Source organism: Hyla sarda, chromosome 5 (genome assembly GCF_029499605.1).
Source record: "Hyla sarda isolate aHylSar1 chromosome 5, aHylSar1.hap1, whole genome shotgun sequence".
In the NCBI taxonomy this organism is placed as follows: Eukaryota; Metazoa; Chordata; class Amphibia; order Anura; family Hylidae; genus Hyla; species Hyla sarda.
The window spans coordinates 140,588,199-140,608,379 of record NC_079193.1 but is presented as its reverse complement, the minus strand read 5'-3'; the positions used below and the strand labels follow the sequence as shown (position 1 = coordinate 140,608,379).

The 20,181-nt window shown below is 45.7% G+C and overlaps 1 protein-coding gene across 9 annotated transcripts in view; it reads left to right on the top strand.

Moving 5' to 3' along the window:
• PDE1C (phosphodiesterase 1C) overlaps positions 1 to 20,181 on the top strand; it is a 983,820-nt gene that overhangs the window by 834,067 nt on the left and 129,572 nt on the right. For all 9 annotated transcript variants that reach the window (XM_056520396.1, XM_056520395.1, XM_056520397.1 and 6 more), the window contains one exon: positions 9,928 to 10,029. In XM_056520396.1, the coding sequence (XP_056376371.1) occupies positions 9,928 to 10,029 (102 nt within the window). The remainder of the gene's footprint in view (positions 1 to 9,927; positions 10,030 to 20,181) is intronic.

Genomic DNA, 20,181 nt, shown 5'->3' with positions numbered 1-20,181 from the left:
GGGTTTACCCTATACGCTGTAGTGGCGTATTTATAGGTTTTTTAGTGGTTGTTTTGGGTTTTCCCCAATTTTATTTAGACCACAGTATATAGAACTTCTTTTAGGTTGTAGTTACTATAAACAATGGAACAGATTTATTATGTGTTTTGCATCTCATTTCTGACTACTAAAAGGAGATCCGTAGTGCTCTGAACTTTATCCCCTATCCGAAGGATAGGGGATAAGTTTTAGATCGCAGGGGGGTTGAGTGCTAGGGCTCCCCGCGATCTCCTGTACAGGGTTGCTGCAATGTACAGGAAAGGGGGCGTTCCATCCCCGCATGATGCGGCAGCCGGCACGCCCCTCCATGAATCCCATAGAGATACATTGAGGGGCGTGCCGGCTGCCACGTCATGCGGGGACGGAACACCCCTTTCCTGTACATTGCCGTGACCCCGTACAGGAGATCGCGGGGAGCCCTAGCGCCCGGACCCACCACGATCTAAAACTTATCCCCTATCCGAAGTTCAGAGCACTACAGATCTCCTTTAAGCTACGCGGTTGTTTCTTTAGAGCATATGGTTTTCACCTAATTCAGGTAGCTGTGCACCAAAAAGAATAATTGTCTGGGCCTTGCTTGACATGTAAGTTCTTTCTTTGTGAAAATGGATGTTTTTATCTAGTCCCCTTGTCATTTTCTAGTCCCCTTGTCATTTTCTAGCCCCCTTGTCATTTTCTAGCGCGCATTAAACCAGCTGATACTTTGTGTACAGTGAGTGAAGAAAGGCGGATGATCAAAAGCTTCACATTTACAAGCACACACGTCCTATTGTTAATCAAACCTAATTATACATAACTTATCGCTAAAAAAATAGGTACAAATAAAGCCACTAATAGTAAATCTGCCCAATGTGTACACAGCCAGGTGCAGACATAGATCAGATTCAAAAAGGCATATTACTGCCATATTATTGCACCAATAGTATGGTCTAATGTTCTGGCATAACTGTAACTTTCATGACACAAAATCACAGCATCAAACAGGAGTATTAAAAAAAAATGTACAGTACAGACCAAAAGTTTGGACACACCTTCTCATTCAGATTTTTCTTTTTTTTTCATGACTATGAAAATTGTAGATTCACATTGAAGACATCAAAACTATGAATTAACACATGTGGAATTATATACATAACAAAAAGTGTGAAACAACTGAAAATATGTCATATTCTAGGTTCTTCAAAGTCGCCACCTTTTGCTTTGATTACTGCTTTGCACACTCTTGGCATTCTCTTGTTGAGATTCAAGGGGTAGTCACCTGAAATGGTCTTCACTTCACAGGTGTGTTGGTGTGGAGGAGAAGGTGTGATGGTGTGGGGGTGCTTTGCTGGTGACACTGTTGGGGATTTATTCAAAATTGAAGGCATACTGAACCAGCATGGCTACCACAACATCTTGCAGCAGCATGCTAATCCATCCAGTTTGTGTTTAGTTGGACCATCATTTATTTTTCAACAGGACAATGACCCCAAACACACCTCCAGGCTGTGTAAGGGCTATTTGACCAAGAAGGAGAGTGATGGGGTGCTGCGCCAGATGACCTGGCCTCCACAGTCACCGGACCTGAACCCAATCGAGATGGTTTGGGGTGAGCTGGACCGCAGAGTGAAGGCAAAAGGGCCAACAAGTGTTAAGCATCTCTGGGAACTCCTTCACGACTGTTGGAAGACCATTTCAGGTGACTACCTCTTGAAGCTCATCAAGAGAATGCCAAGAGTGTGCAAAGCAGTAATCAAAGCAAAAGGTGGCTAGAACCTAGAATATGACATATTTTCACACTTTTTTGTTATGTATATAATTCCACATGTGTTAATTCATAGTTTTGATGCCTTCAGTGTTACATAGTTACATAGTTAGTATGGTTGAAAAAAGACATACGTCCATCAAGTCCAACCAGGGAATTGAAGGGAAGGGTGTAAGGGGATAAGGGAAAGGGATGTAGTTTTATAATTCTGCATAAGCATTAATGTTATTTTGTTCCAGGAATGTATCTAACCCTGTTTTAAAGCTGTTAATTGTTCCTGCTGTGACCAGTTCCTGAGGTAGACCGTTCCATAAATTCACAGTCCTCACGGTAAAGAAGGCGTGTCGCCCCTTTAGACTAAACCTTTTCTTCTCCAGAAGGGGGGGGGGGGGGGGTTTAACCTGGAACAGTTTTTCTCCATATTTTTTGTATGGGCCATTTATATACTTATATACGATTATCATATCCCCCCTTAAACGTCTCTTCTCAAGACTAAACAATTGTAACTCCTTTAATCCCTCCTCATAGCTAAGATGTTCCATGCCCCATATTAGTTTAGTTGCTTGTCTCTGCACCCTTTCCAGCTCCGGAGTGTCCCTTTTATGAACAGGCGACCAAAACTGAACAGCATATTCCAGGTGAGGCCGTACCAATGCTTTATAAAGGGGGAGTATTATGTCCCTGTCCCTCGAGTCCATGCCTCTTTTTATACATGACAATTTTCATAGTCATGAAAATAAAGAAAACTCTGAATGAGAAGGTGTGTCCAAACTTTTGGTCTGTACTGTATATATTCAGTTGGGCTCAAATATCCATTAAATTTAAATACAGGGTGAAAAAAAGATGGTGCAGAAGTAAAGGCCTGTAGACAAGGCTGTGATGTACCTTAAGAAAATGTCTGCATTGTAAGCCATATATATGACCTCTTAAAGGGGTACTCCACTGGCCAACGTTCGGAAGTAAATGTTCCGAATGCTGTTTTCGCGCTGTGGTGGTCGGCCACGCCCCTCGTGACATCACGGCCATGCCCCCTTATTGCAAGTCTATGGGAGGGGGTGAGATTTGGGATTACAGGATTTCTTTGTTTATCTAGGTCAGTGTTTCCCAACCCAGTCCTCAAGGCACACCAACATTCCGGGTTTTTTCAGTTACTCCATTGGAATAGAACAGGGAAAAATTAAAATCCTGGACTGTTGGTGTGCCTTGAGGACTGGGTTGGGAAACACTGTCACCAGCATTACATGAGAGCATCTATTTTTCCTTATATCTAAAGTCTCTGCCTGCTAATCTGTCCTAGTCTACAGAGAAAAGCTAACAACAAGTAGAAGACTAAAAGCAACAGTTTACTACTATATGTGTGCCCTAGTGGCCAGTGTGAAAACGGTAATATTTCCACATTTTGGGTTAATGAGTTAAAGGGGTACACCTGTGGAAAACTTTTTTTTTTAAATCAACTGGTGCCAGAAAGTTCAACAGATTTGTAAATCATAGTAAATAAAGAAAAAAGGTGTCCTGCACTCACCGCTTCTATCCAGGTAATCCTGCTCCCATCTCGGGTCACGACTCGAACACGGAGGACATGGGTTGTGGAGCGCTCAGAGGCGACTGCCGGCGGTTTCACGCATAGGAATGAAGGCCGGATGAAGCGCATTCCTATGCGTGAAACCGCCGGCAGTCGCCTCTGAGCGCTCCACAACCCATGTCCTCCGTGTTCGAGTCGTGACCCGAGATGGGAGCAGGATTACCTGGATAGAAGCGGTGAGTGCAGGACACCTTTTTTCTTTATTTACTACAATTTAGTGACTACGGTCTTTATTGTCCTAGCACCTCCGTTGCCAGGGTGGATTTCCAGTCTAGCGGGACGCCGTCTCCATCTCGTGGTCTTGGGAGGCCTAAGGTATCGGTGCCACTGTTGTTTCTTGTTTACTTCTAGATTTGTAAATCACTTCTATTAAAAAATCTTTATCCTTCCAGTACTTTTTAGGGGCTGTATACTAAAGAGAAATCCAAAAAAGAAATGCATTTCCTCTGATGTCATGACCACAGTGCTCTCTTCTGACCTCTTCTGTCCAGGAACTGTCCAGAGCAGCATATGTTTGCTATCGGGATTTACTCCTGCTCTGAACAGTTCCTAAAATGGATAGCAGAGGTCAGAAGAGAGCACTGTGGTCATGACATCAGAGGAAATGCATTTCTTTTTTGGATTTCTCTTTAGTATACAGCCCCTAAAAAGTAGTGGAAGGATTAAGATTTTTTAATAGAAGTGATTTACAAATCTGTTGAACTTTCTGGCACCGGTTGATTTAAAAAAATGTTTTCATGGGAGTACCCCTTTAATATTCTGAATAACTTGCTTACACTTGTCACGATGCCGGCTGGCAGGTAGTGGATCCTCTGTGCCAGAGAGGGATTGGCGTGGACCGTGCTAGAGGATCGGTTCTAAGTCACTACTGGTATTCACCAGAGCCCGCCGCAAAGCGGGATGGTCTTGCTGCGGCGGTAGTGACCAGGTCGTATCCCCTAGCAACGGCTCAACCTCTCTGGCTGCTGAAGATAGGCGCGGTACAAGGGAGTAGACAGAAGCAAGGTCGGACGTAGCAGAAGGTCGGGGCAGGCAGCAAGGATCGTAGTCAGGGGCAACGGCAGAAGGTCTGGAATCACAGGCAAGGAACACACAAGGAACGCTTTCACTGGCACTAGGGCAACAAGATCCGGCGAGGGAGTGAAGGGGAAGTGAGGTGATATAGGGAAGTGCACAGGTGTAAACACTAATTGGAACCACTGCACCAATCAGCGGTGCAGTGGCCCTTTAAATCGCAAAGACCCGGCGCGCGCGCGCCCTAGGGAGCGGGGCCGCGCGCGCCGGGACAGAACTGACGGGGAGCGAGTAAGGTACGGGAGCCGGGGTGCGCATCGCGAGCGGGCGCTACCCGCATCGCGAATCGCATCCCGGCCGGAGGTGGTAACGCAGCGCCCCGGGTCCGTGGAACCGACCGGGGCGCTGCAGTGAGGGAAGTGTAGCGAGCGCTCCGGGGAGGAGCGGGGACCCGGAGCGCTCGGCGTAACAGTACCCCCCCCCTTGGGTCTCCCCCTCTTCTTGGGGCCTGAGAACCTGAGGATCAGACTTTTGTCCAGGATATTGTCCTCAGGTTCCCAGGACCTCTCTTCTGGACCACAACCCTCCCAATCCACTAAAAAAAAAGTTCTTCCCCTGACCTTTTTAGAGGCCAAAATCTCTTTAACAGAGAAGATGTCCGAGGAGCCGGAAACAGGAGTGGGAGGAACAGATTTAGGAGAAAAACGGTTGAGGATGAGAGGTTTAAGAAGAGAGACGTGAAAGGCATTAGGGATACGAAGAGAAGGAGGAAGAAGAAGTTTGTAAGAGACAGGATTAATTTGACACAAAACTTTAAAAGGACCAAGATAGCGTGGTCCCAACTTATAGCTCGGGACACGGAAACGGACATATTTAGCGGAGAGCCATACCTTGTCTCCAGGGAAAAAAATGGGAGGAGCTCTTCTTTTCTTATCTGCGAATCTCTTCATGCGAGAAGAAGCCTGTAAGAGAGAATTTTGGGTCTCTTTCCATATGGTGGAAAGATCACGAGAAATTTCATCCACAGCGGGCAGACCAGAGGGCAAGGGGGTAGGGAGGGGGGGAAGAGGGTGACGGCCGTACACCACGAAAAACGGAGATTTGGAGGAAGATTCAGAGATTCTGAAATTATACGAGAATTCGGCCCAAGGTAGAAGATCTGCCCAGTCATCCTGGCGGGAGGAAACAAAATGTCGTAAATAGTCACCCAAGATCTGGTTAATTCTCTCTACTTGTCCATTGGATTGAGGATGGTATGCAGAAGAAAAATTTAATTTAATCTTGAGTTGTTTACAGAGAGCCCTCCAGAATTTAGACACAAATTGGACGCCTCTATCCGAGACGATCTGTGTAGGCAACCCGTGAAGACGAAAAATGTGTACAAAAAATTGTTTAGCCAACTGAGGCGCTGAAGGAAGACCAGGAAGAGGGATGAAATGTGCCATTTTGGAGAATCGATCAACGACCACCCAAATAACAGTGTTGCCATGGGATGGGGGTAAGTCAGTAATAAAATCCATACCAATCAGAGCCCAAGGTTGTTCGGGGACAGGTAGAGGATGAAGAAAACCAGCGGGCTTCTGGCGAGGAGTCTTATCCCGGGCACAGATAGTGCAGGCTCGCACAAAGTCCACCACATCAGTCTCTAGAGTCGGCCACCAATAGAAGCGAGAGATGAGTTGCACAGATTTCTTGATGCCCGCATGACCTGCGAGATGGGAGGAGTGACCCCATTTGAGGATCCCAAGGCGTTGGCGTGGAGAAACAAAGGTCTTTCCTGGAGGAGTTTGCCTGATGGAGGCTGGAGAAGTGGAAATCAGGCAGTCAGGAGGAATGATGTGTTGAGGAGAGAGTTCAATTTCAGAGGCATCTGAGGAACGAGAGAGAGCATCGGCCCTAATGTTTTTATCAGCAGGCCGAAAGTGAATTTCAAAATTAAATCGGGCAAAGAACAGAGACCACCTGGCCTGACGAGGATTCAGCCGTTGGGCAGACTGGAGGTAGGAGAGGTTCTTGTGATCGGTGTAAATAATAACTGGAAATCTTGATCCCTCCAGCAGATGCCTCCATTCCTCAAGTGCTAATTTAATGGCTAGAAGCTCTCGATCCCCGATGGAGTAGTTCCTCTCCGCCGGAGAGAAGGTCCTGGAAAAAAAACCACAAGTAACAGCATGCCCGGAAGAGTTTTTTTGTAGAAGGACAGCTCCAGCTCCCACTGAGGAGGCATCAACCTCCAATAGGAAGGGTTTAGATGGGTCAGGTCTGGAGAGCACGGGAGCCGAAGAAAAGGCAGACTTGAGTCGTTTAAAGGCGTCTTCCGCTTGAGGAGGCCAAGACTTGGGATCGGCATTTTTTTTTGTTAAAGCCACAATAGGAGCCACAATGGTAGAAAAATGTGGAATAAATTGCCTGTAATAATTGGCGAACCCCAAAAAACGTTGGATGGCACGGAGTCCGGAGGGGCGTGGCCAATCTAAGACGGCAGAGAGTTTATCTGGGTCCATTTGTAGTCCCTGGCCAGAGACCAAGTATCCTAGAAAAGGAAGAGATTGGCATTCAAACAGACATTTCTCTATTTTGGCATAGAGTTGATTATCACGAAGTCTCTGAAGAACCATACGGACATGCTGGCGGTGTTCTTCAAGATTGGCAGAAAAAATCAGGATATCGTCCAGATATACAACAACACAGGAGTATAGTAGATCACGAAAAATTTCATTAACAAAGTCTTGGAAGACGGCAGGGGCGTTGCATAGACCAAAGGGCATGACCAGATACTCAAAGTGTCCATCTCTGGTGTTAAATGCCGTTTTCCATTCATCCCCCTCTCTGATGCGGATGAGATTATAAGCACCTCTTAAGTCCAGTTTGGTAAAAATATGGGCACCTTGGAGACGATCAAAGAGTTCAGAGATGAGGGGTAGGGGGTAGCGGTTCTTAACCGTGATTTTATTAAGACCGCGGTAGTCAATGCAAGGACGTAGAGAGCCATCTTTTTTGGACACAAAGAAAAATCCGGCTCCGGCAGGAGAGGAGGATTTACGGATAAAGCCCTTTTTTAAATTTTCTTGGACGTATTCAGACATGGCAAGAGTCTCTGGGACGGACAGAGGATAGATTCTGCCCCGGGGTGGAGTAGTGCCCGGGAGGAGGTCAATGGGACAATCATAAGGCCTGTGAGGAGGTAGAGTCTCAGCTTGTTTTTTGCAAAAAACGTCCGCAAAGTCCATATAGGCCTTAGGGAGACCGGTTACATGAGGAAGCACAGGGACACGGCAAGGTTTACTGGGAACCGGTTTTAAGCAGTCCTTGGAACAAGAGGGCCCCCAACTCTTGATCTCCCCAGTGGACCAATCCAGGATTGGGGAATGGAGTTGAAGCCAGGGAAGTCCAAGAAGGATTTCAGAAGTGCAATTGGGGAGGACCAACAGTTCAATCCTCTCGTGATGAGATCCGATGCACATTAGAAGGGGCTCCGTGCGGAAACGTATAGTACAGTCCAATCTTTCATTGTTTACACAATTGATGTAGAGGGGTCTGGCGAGACTGGTCACCGGGATGTTGAACCTGTTGACGAGAGAGGCTAAGATGAAATTTCCTGCAGATCCAGAGTCCAAGAAGGCCACAGCAGAGAAGGAGAAGGCAGAGGCAGACATCCGCACAGGCACAGTAAGACGTGGAGAAGCAGAGTAGACATCAAGGACTGTCTCACCTTTGTGCGGAGTCAGCGGACGTCTTTCCAGGCGGGGAGGACGGATAGGACAATCCTTCAGGAAGTGTTCGGTACTAGCACAGTACAGGCAGAGATTCTCCATGCGGCGTCGTGTCCTCTCTTGGGGTGTCAGGCGAGACCGGTCGACCTGCATAGCCTCCACGGCGGGAGGCACAGGAACAGATTGCAGGGGACCAGAGGAGAGAGGAGCCGGGGAGAAGAAACGCCTCGTGCGAACAGAGTCCATATCCTGGCGGAGCTCCTGACGCCGTTCGGAAAAACGCATGTCAATGCGAGTGGCAAGATGGATGAGTTCATGTAGGTTAGCAGGGATTTCTCGTGCGGCCAGAACATCTTTAATGTTGCTGGATAGGCCTTTTTTAAAGGTCGCGCAGAGTGCCTCATTATTCCAGGATAATTCTGAAGCAAGGGTACGGAACTGTACGGCATACTCGCCAACGGAAGAATTACCCTGGACCAGGTTCAACAGGGCAGTCTCAGCAGAAGAGGCTCGGGCAGGTTCCTCAAAGACACTTCGAATTTCCGAGAAGAAGGAGTGTACAGAGGCAGTGACGGGGTCATTGCGGTCCCAGAGCGGTGTGGCCCAAGCCAGGGCTTTTCCAGACAGCAGGCTGACTACGAAAGCCACCTTAGACCTTTCAGTGGGGAACTGGTCCGACATCATCTCCAAGTGTAATGAACATTGGGAAAGAAAGCCACGGCAAAACTTAGAGTCCCCATCAAATTTATCCGGCAAGGATAGTCGTATTCCAGAAGCGGCCACTCGCTGCGGAGGAGGTACAGGAGCTGGCGGAGGAGATGATTGCTGGAGCTGTGGTAGTAACTGTTGTAGCATAACAGTCAGTTGAGACAGCTGTTGGCCTTGTTGCGCAATCTGTTGTGACTGCTGGGCGACCACCGTGGTGAGGTCAGCGACAACTGGCAGAGGAACTTCAGCGGGATCCATGGCCGGATCTACTGTCACGATGCCGGCTGGCAGGTAGTGGATCCTCTGTGCCAGAGAGGGATTGGCGTGGACCGTGCTAGAGGATCGGTTCTAAGTCACTACTGGTATTCACCAGAGCCCGCCGCAAAGCGGGATGGTCTTGCTGCGGCGGTAGTGACCAGGTCGTATCCCCTAGCAACGGCTCAACCTCTCTGGCTGCTGAAGATAGGCGCGGTACAAGGGAGTAGACAGAAGCAAGGTCGGACGTAGCAGAAGGTCGGGGCAGGCAGCAAGGATCGTAGTCAGGGGCAACGGCAGAAGGTCTGGAATCACAGGCAAGGAACACACAAGGAACGCTTTCACTGGCACTAGGGCAACAAGATCCGGCGAGGGAGTGAAGGGGAAGTGAGGTGATATAGGGAAGTGCACAGGTGTAAACACTAATTGGAACCACTGCACCAATCAGCGGTGCAGTGGCCCTTTAAATCGCAAAGACCCGGCGCGCGCGCGCCCTAGGGAGCGGGGCCGCGCGCGCCGGGACAGAACTGACGGGGAGCGAGTAAGGTACGGGAGCCGGGGTGCGCATCGCGAGCGGGCGCTACCCGCATCGCGAATCGCATCCCGGCCGGAGGTGGTAACGCAGCGCCCCGGGTCCGTGGAACCGACCGGGGCGCTGCAGTGAGGGAAGTGTAGCGAGCGCTCCGGGGAGGAGCGGGGACCCGGAGCGCTCGGCGTAACAACACTGGATTTGATATTTAAGAATAAGATATCAGCAAGGGGTTTGCGACACATATGGTTTACAGTGGAAATGTCACATACAATTAGCAGATGCACAAGGAAACTAATGTCTTACACATTCTTTCTCTTTCTGCCGTATGACAACCCTGAAGGGAATTTCGGGCTTTGGTGATTGAGATGGTGTTGGCCACAGATATGTCCTGTCACTTCCAACAAATCAAAGCAATGAAGAATGCTTTGCCGCAGCCAGAAGGGTGAGTAACCTTGATGTGATGTCCTATGGTTAAAGGTTACAGCAAATACTGATAGGATGTTATTATTTTACACTTCAAAGGTATTATCTTATAGAACAGTGGTCCCCAAACTGTGGCCCTCCAGATGTTGCAAAACTACAAATCACAGCATGCCTGGACAGCCGTTGGCTGTCCAGGCATGCTGGGAATTGTAGTTTTGCAACATCTGGAGGGCCACAGTTTGGGGACCACTGTTATAGAAGCTTCAGTGTGCGGCCTTCTGAAGTCCTTTCATGCTCTCATAAAATTATTGTTTTTGTAGCAGGAAAATATTAAGTTCAATTTGTAAACATCATATCAAATCGGACTATACCATCTTGTCTAGGTATAAGGTATAGGATGTTGATAGAAGTGTGGTGGCTAGAAACCATTGGCTACTAACCCATGAAAATGCCTCCCTGCAGAGAGTGCTGTACAGTATAAGGGCTCATTCGCTTGGTCGGAAAAATTCAGAGAGGAAATTCTGTGTGCAGCAGGTGCCAACTGAATTAGTCAGCATTAGGACCACTAAGAAACACGTTGTCTCTATAGACTGTGTTGCATTTTCAAGGGGATTCTAAGAAGAACATGAACATTCTTACAGTAGAATGCGGAATTTGAATTTCTACTAAAATTTCACGGAAATTCTGCTGTGTGCATGGTGTAGCAGAATCCTATTGAAAACAATGGGAGGCTGCTGCACCACAATTTCTGAGCTGAATTTTTGTTCTTGATTCCACTTTTAAATGTGCCCATGTAAATGGACCCTAATGGGTGGAGGTGACCCTCCTTGCATGATGACTTGGAGGGACTGTAAAAAAAGACAACCATTAAATAAAGGCTGCGGATGCACTACGTGTGACCCTACCCTAAGTTGTTTATTTAACCCCTTAAAGCAGCATCCATAAAAAACAGGGTAACAGAAGAAAAAGATCTAAGGCATTTTAGCTTACTCAGCCTTTTACTATGACTTAGTCTAAACTCATTATATCGTTTTTCTACTACTACTACTATGATTTTTTTAATGCTGTTTTAAGCAATTAAATAAACCACTTTAAGGGATACTCTGGTGGAAAACTTTTTTTTAATCAACTGGTGCCAGAAAGTTAAACAGATTTGTAAGTTACTTCTATTAAAAAATATTAACCCTTCCAGTACTTATTAGCTGCTGAATACTACAAAGGAAATTATTTTCTTTTTGGAACACAGAGCTCTTTGGTGACATCACCAGCACAGTGCTCTTGGCTGACATCTCTGTCCATTTTAAGAACTGTCCAGAGTAGGAGAAAATCCCAATAGCAAACTCTGGACAGTTCCTAAAATGGACAGAGATGTGAGCAGAGGGCACTGTGCTCATGATGTGAGCAGAGAGCACTGTGTTCCAAAAAGAAAAGAATTTCCTCTGTAGTATTCAGCAGCTAATAAGTACTGGAAGGGTTAAGATTTTTTAATAGAATTTACAAATCTGTCTAACTTTCTGGCACCAGTTGATTTAAAAAAAAAAAAAAAAAAAAAAAAGTTTTCCACCGGAGTACCCCTTTTAAAGAGCAAGAGCAACATATATGTGCCAGATTTCTCTACGTGTGATTTGTCAGTTATCTGTCTTATCTCGTTATACCAGAAGGCGCAGCTTGTGCTCGGAAATGACACTTTAATTCCTCCATTGTAAGCCTGCTAAAATATTTGTCCAAGAAGTCTTTTCCATTAACCCCTTTAGGACCGGCCATTTTTCATTTTTGTACTTTTGGTTTTTCCTCCTCACCTTCTAAAAATCATAATGCTTTCAATTTTCCACCTACAGACCCATATGAGGGCTTGTTTTTTGCGCCACCAATTTTACTTTGTAATGACATCAATCATTTCACCACAAAATATACGGCAAAATCAGAAAAATAATATTTCCTGGGCAAAATGTAAAAAAATAAAAATGTCCTTTTGTAACTTTTGAGGGCTTCCGATTCTACACTGTGCACTTTTCAGTAAAAATGACACCTTATCTTTATTCTGTAGGTCCATACGGTTACAAGGATACCTAAATTATATACCGTATATACTCGAGTATAAGCCGACCCGAATATAATCCGAGGCCCTTAATTTTACCCCAAAAACCCAGGAAAAGTTATTGACTCGACTATAAGCCTAGGGTGGGAAATACATCATCCCCCCAAGTAATCATCCAGACCCCCGTCATCATCCAGACCTCCGTCATCATGCCCCCCTTCATCATCACCCCCTGTCAATCCCTTCATCAGTGGTCTTCAACCTGCGGACCTCCAGAGGTTTCAAAACTACAACTCCCAGCATGCCCGGACAGCCATCGGCTGTCCAGGCATGCTGGGTGTTGCCGTTTTGAAACCTCTGGAGGTCCGCAGGTTAAAGACCACTGCGGCCTTCGTCATCATCCGCCCCCCCCCCCTTTTGTTTTGTACTCACCTCACATTAGGGTGAGCTGGTCCGGGCAATCTATGCTGCAGGGACCGTCCAGTGGGGATGGTTAGTCATTGCGGGCTGTCCATTTTCACCGGGGGGGGGCCTCTTCTCTGCGCTTTGGCCCCGGCCCCAGAGTAGTGAAAATGGACAGCCCGCAATGTTTAACCATCCCCACCGGACGGTCCCTGCAGCATAGATGGCCCGGACCAGCTCACCCTAACGTCCCGCCGAGGGGAGGTGAATACAAAGCAAAGGGGGGGGGGGGGCTGGATGATGATGAAGGCCACAGTGGTTGCTGGGAGTGGACCAGACTTGCTGGGAGTTGTAGTTTTGCAACATCTGGAGGTCCGCAGGTTGAAGACCACTGATGAAGGGATTGACAACAGGTCGGAGAGTTCACTCGAGTATAAGCCGAGGGGGGCATTATCAGCACGAAAAATCGTGCTGAAAAACTCGGCTTATACTAGAGTATATACGGTAGGTTTTATTTGATTTTACTACCTAAAACAAATTATAACTACATGTACCAAAATTAGTATGTTTAAAATTGTCATCTTCTGGCCTCTATAACTTTTTTATTTTTCCCATATACGGGGATGATTTTTTGTGCCATGATCTGAAGTTTTTATTGGTACCATGTTTGTTTTGATGGGACTTTTTGATCGCTTTTTATACATTTTATTAGGGCAAACAATGTGACCAAAAATATGCAATTTTGGACTTTGGTATTTTTTATACGTAAACACCATTGACCGTGCGATTTAATTAACATTATATTTTTATAGTTCAGACATTTGTGCATGTGGTGATACCACATATGTTTAGTTTTATAATGTTTACATATTTTTTTTATTGAATTTGGGAAAAGGTGGGTGATTCAAACGTTTAATATGGAAAGGGTTAATGGGTGTTTTTTTTTTTTACTTTTATTCAACTTTTTTACACTTTACTAGTCCCCTTAGGAGACTTTTAGGAGGAATCATTAGATTCCTCATACAGATCAATGTGGTACTATAGACAAAAACAGCAGAGCTTCTCACGGGGCAGTACATTTTGGCAGGGATGAATAACATGCATAGAATTTACACGACTGGATACAGCCCTCTAAGTGGGCATTTACTTCTTAATGTACTACTAAAATAAAAATAAATAAATAACTGATATGGCTAGTTTTTCTTCAAATATTCAATAAACTAATAATTGAAAGTCACGTCTATAGCAGGGCCCTTGCCACAGACGAGATACATGCATATGAATTAGCAATAAATGATAAGTAAAAAGATGATAAGAATCAGTATTAAGTCCAATGAAAGACCGCCTGCATAAAAATGTATAGTCACTCGTTGGATACAGTCAGGGGCGTAGCTAGAAACCACGGGGCCCCGGTGAGAAAAATTGCCCTGGGCCCCCTACCACCTAACGACCCTCTTACCCAATCCCGGACGACCCCTTACTTGGCTGCACAAAGATATCAGTGACTACAGCACTGATGGGACACAGTCAGGGGAATACACAACAATATAAGTGACTAACAGGCAGGGCCAGACAGACAAAACAGGCATTTAAGAATAAGCAGCCCATTTTTCTGGAGGAGGTCCAACTGCTGGGACCCCCACCAATCACCTAATCAGCTGTTGTAAAGCTATAACTCCCATCATGTCTGGAGAGCCTCAGGCAGTATAGGAGTTGTAGTTTTTCAACAGCTGGAGAGCCACAGATTAGGGTACAACATCACCCATCATCACTGTGGAACTTACAAGTGACTTCAGCTCTGATGGGACAGTCAGGAGAAAACACAATGATATCAGTGACCTGAGTGACGTCTTCTCTGTTGTCTTTTCTTTTCTTCTTCATCTGGTCCAGACGTCAAGACGTCTTCCAGCTCCATCTTCTCTGCAGAGTCTGACACCAGACATCATAGGTTCTCACTTTGTCAGTAGATCCTCATCCTCTGTATGAAGACAATAATCATTATTATTCTGCTAAATACTGTACCCCCTGAATATAATACTGCCACCCACTGCACCCCCTGAAATAAAACTACCATCCACTGTACCTCTTGCATATAATACTGCCACCCACTGTACTCCCTGAATATAATACTGCTACCTACTGTACCCCCTTAATATAAAACTACCACCCACTGTACTCCTTGAATATAATACTGCCACCTACTTAATCCCCTGAGTATAAAACTACCATCCACTGTACTCCTTGAATATAATACTGCCGCCTACTGTACCCCCTGAATATAAAACTACCATCCACTGTACTCCTTGAATATAATACTGCCGCCTACTGTACCCCTGAATATAAAATTACCATCCACTGTACTCCTTGAATATAATACTGCCACCTACTGTACCCCCTGAATATAAAACTACCATCCACTGTACTCCTTGAATATAATACTGCCACCTACTGTACCCCCTGAATATAAAACTACCATCCACTGTAATCCTTGAATATAATACTGCCACCTACTGTATCCCCCAAATATAAAACTACCATCTACTGTACTCCTTGAATATAATACTTCCACCTACTGTACCCCCTGAATATAAAACTACCATCCACGGTACCTCCTGCATATAATACTGCCACCCACTGTACCCCTGAATATAATACTGCCACCTACTGTTCACCCTGACTATAATACTGCCACACACTGTACCTCTTAAATATAATACTGCCACACATTGTACCCTCTAAATATAAAACTACCATCCACTGTACCTCCTGCATATAATACTGCCACCCACTGTACTCCCTGAATATAATACTGCCACCTACTGTTCACCCTGAATATAATACTGCCACACACTGTACCTCTTAAATATAATACTGCCACACACTGTACCCTCTGAATATAAAACTACCATCCACTGTACCGCCTGCATATAATACTGCCACCCACTGTACCCCCTGAATATAATACTGCCACCTACTGTTAACCTTGAATATAATACTGCCACACACTGTGTCCCTGAATATAAACCCTCAAAAATAACCATGCTATACTCTGTACCCTCCTACACATCATACATATATACATGCATCTTGCTTACACACATCTATCATTCATACACACACATTATTCATACATACATCATACATACACACATCATTCATACACACGCCACCTCCGAACCCCCCAAACACATGCATTATACATGCATACACACACACATCATACATACACATACATCATACATACACCCGCCGCCTCCAGATCCCTCTACATAATTCATCTCCACACATCATACATACCTCCTTCTAGCTTACACACATCTCCACACATCATACATATACATCTTGCTTACACACATCATTCATACATCATACATACAGTACATACACACATCATTCATACACATGCCGCCTCTGCCCCCCCCCTAAATGCATCATACATACACATCATACATACACATACATCATACATAAACACATATCATACATACACCTGCTGCCTCCAGATCCCCCAACATAATACATGTTTACACATCATACATACATACATCTTGCTTACACAACATCTATCATTCATACATCATACATACACACACATCTTTCATACACACGCTGCCTCCAGACTCCAACCCCCCCCATGCATATATACATCACGCTTACACCTACATACATACACACATCATACATATACATACACACAACATACATACACAAACACAATAATACAAACACACATGATACATGTACTCACTCATAAAACATAACATAAAACATATACACATCATACACACACACCTCACATGACACATACATGCAAACATAATACATACACATGATCCTCGGCCTCCTCACCTGCATACGCCGTGAGTTCAGGGTGATCCGGTCCCGGGAATCCAGCATCGGAGGCAGCAGGCTGCACAGAAGCTTTAGTGCCCTGGGTAGGCCAAAGCAGAGTCCCGTGCTACAGCGCGGTCCAGGGGTGCGGGAGGTTGGGTTTGGGATTCTGGGTTTTTATGGGTTTTAGTTCGGAGGGGGGCACTGCTGGGGCCCCTACATAGACGGAAGGCCACCCCCCCCCCCCACTGGCCACCAGGAATATGTTGCCACGGATGTTGGGGTCAGAGGCAGATAAGGAGCACCGGCTCCCATCTGCTTGCCAGCCTCCACTTCTTCCTTGGCGCCAGGAGAAAGAAGACGTTCTTGCCTGTGCGGTGCACGTTTGCCTCCAGCAGCCAATCCGCTGCGGCAGGAGGAAGGGTAAGAGCGGCCACAAACTTAAAAAAAAACAAAACATTGCATTGGAACAGACAGCCTGCCCCCCGGGCTACGGGCCTGCAACCTCTATAGCTACGCCACTGGATACAGTCTATGATGTAATCAGATAAGTAGGTTAAACATATGAGACAGTTGGTGCTCTGCACCACTCACCACCTGACAGCCGGCAAATAGGACAAGGTCACCGCAGCTTTCAGAGGATATATGCGATCTGGGTAGCAGTACAGCGATGTAACGAGCCGTTCTTCCTAATGCTTGCAGACTGGCACGGACATGCGTCTGACCCGAAATGTCAGTCTGCGGCTCCGGAGAGTACTGCTTGTCGCGATCGTGTAAAGTACACTGCTTCTAAGGAAGGGGACCCCCCCCCCCAAAAAAAAACGCGTATGGCATTGCTGTATACCCCCAATACTTACAGACCACCTGCATATGAACTTTCACTTTTAGGGATGAGCGAATCGAGTCTGACAAATCCGAATTCGTTACGAAATTCAGGAAAAACTTGGTTTGCAAGGAATGCGAATATTTCCACAATTTGATCGTGCGAATCAGGCTCCAGGGCATCTAAAATGGCGGATCCACATGTGAGGACTTGCGTCAAGGAATCCTGGGAAGGTGGGTAGGTGGGATGACCCTGAATCACATGCAGCCTATCAGCAGCCAGCCACCCCTTTGATGTCACAGCCCTATATAATCGGCAGCCATTTTGCAGCCAGTCACTTCAGCTCTTTATTGCAGAGAGAGAGGGACAGACAGCAGTGTGTGTTGCACAGAAAAGCATTTTTACAGCAGCGATTCACCTCCCAGTCACATGAGCATTCTGTTGCAGAGAGAGAGGGACAGAGAGCAGTGTGTGTTCCATAGAAAAGCATTTTAACAGCAGCGATTTACCTCCCAGTCACATCAGCGTTCTATTGCAGAGACGGACAGAGCAGTGTATTGCACAGAAAAGCTTTTTAACAGCAGCGATTCGCCTCAAGCACAAATCCAGCCTAGAAGCACTGATAGGGAAGAGAGTGAGATTGAGAAAGAGAGTGCAATTTTGCGTGTAGTACGCAGCGATAGAGATGTCACAAATTGTTCGCCGGCGAACAGTTCCCGGCGAATTTAGCATGTTTGCGTTCGCACCGCCGGGCGAACATATGTGAAGTTCGATCCGCCCCCTATACTTTAACATTGCAGTAAACTTTGACCCTGTGAGTCAGAGTCAGCAGACACATTACAGCCAATCAGCAGCAGTCCCTTCCTTCCAGACCCTCCTACCTCTTGCACGGATGCCATTTTACCCTCATTCAGCATGCTGCAGGCTTAGGAAGTGGAGGGTCAGAGAAGCTGCTCCTGCTGTATAGGGAAAGCGATAGCTTGGTTGCTGCTAGGTGGTGTATTCAGGGTCCAGTTTACTCCTAAAGCACTAGTGTAACATCTGCTTTAAGGAAAGCACCCAAAAAAGCCCTGAAAGATATCAGTCTGTGTGTCTTGCAACAGCTGGAGGCACCCTGGTTGGGAGGGAACCGCTGGTTAAAAGGGGTACTCCAGAATCAAACTTAAGTTCCTTCACGCAACTAACTACTACAGTATTCAAAGGGCTTAAAGATATCAGTCCATGTGTTTTGCAACAGCTGGAGGCACCCTGGTTGGGGACCACTGCTTAAAAGGGGAACTCCCCTGGCAAGCTTTTTTTCTTTAACCCCTTAACGACGCAGGACGTACATTTACGTCCTGCGTCGGCTCCCGCGATATGAAGTGGGGTCGCGCTGCAACCCCGCATCACATCGCATCGGCCCCGGCGCTCATCAACGGCCGGGACCCGCGGCTAATACCACACATCGCCGATCGCGGCAATGTGTGGTATTAACCCTTTAGAAGCGGCGGTCAAAGCTGACCACCGCTTCTAAAGCGAAAGTGAAAGTATCCCGGCTAGTCAGTCGGGCTGTTCGGGACCGCCGATCAACGAATGACTGCTCCGTGCCTGAGATCCAGGCAGGAGCAGTCAAGCGCCGACAACACTGATCACAGGCGTGTTAATACACGCCAGTGATCAGCATAGGAGATCAGTGTGTGCAGTGTTATGGGACCTATAACACTGCAAAAAAAAAGTTAAAAAAAAGTGTTAATAAAGGTCATTTAACCCCTTCCCTAATAAAAGTTTGAATCACCCCCCTTTTCCCATAAAAAAAATAAAACAGTGTAAATAAAAAAAATAATATAAACATATGTGGTATTGCCGCGTGCGTAAATGTCTGAACTATAAAAATATATCATTAATTAAACCGCAAGGTCAATGGCGTACACGCAAAAAAATTCCAAGGTCCAAAAAAGCGTATTTTGGTCACTTTTTATACCATTAAAAAATTTATAAAAAGTGATCAAAAAGTCCGATCAAAACAAAAATCATACCGTTAAAAACTTCAGATCAAAAAATGAGCTCTCATACCGCCCTGTACGTGGAAAAATAAAAAAGTTATAGGGGTCAGAAAATGAAATTTTAAAACGTATACATTTTCCTGCATGTAGTTATGATTTTTTCCAGAAGTGCGACAAAATCAAACCTATATAAGTAGGGTATCATTTTAACCGTATGGACCTACAGAATAATGATAAGGTGTAATTTTTACCGAAATATGCACTGCGTAGAAACGGAAGCCCCCAACAGTTACAAAATGGCGTTTTTTCTTCGATTTTGTCGCACAATGATTTTTTTTTCCGTTTTGCCGTGAATTTTTCGGTAAAATGACTAATGTCACTGGAAAGTAGAATTGTTGACGCAAAAAATTTGCCATAATATGGATTTTTAGGTGGAAAATTGAGAGGGATATGATTTTTAAAAGGTAAGGAGGAAAAAACGAAGGTGCAAAAACGGAAAAACCCTGAGTCCTTAAGGGGTTAAAGCAACTAACTACTACAGTATTCAAAGGGCTGAAATATATCAGTCCGTGTGTTTTTCAACAGCTGGAGGCACCCTGGTTGGGGACCACTGCTTAAAAGGGGAACTCCGCTGGCAAGCTTTTTTGCTCATTCTCACACTAGTGCAAATCACATTTGGTGTGACAGTTGTGCAAATTAAAAAAAAACAAAAAACTTTTTGGGCTGTTAAATAAAACCAGTCGTCACTGTCAGTTCACGTCACAGTTGCCAGTTTTTTTGCCTGCAGGGCAAATTGTGTCACCCTAGTGCAAATCACATTAGGTGTGACAGTTGTGCAAATAAAAAAAAATACCTTTTTGGCTGGTAAATAAAACCAGTCGTCACTGTCAGTTCACGTCATAGTTGCCTTGCTGGGGCCTTGGGTTCAAATCCTACTATGTGCTGCCTAAAGGTGAGCTCTAACTATGTCCTGCCTAACATGGGGGAATCTATGTGCTGTCTAAAGGGGGGATCTAACCATGTGATGCCTAAAGGGGGGAATCTAACTATGTGCTGCCTAAAGGGGTCTCTATGTGCTGCCTAAAGGGAGGCTCT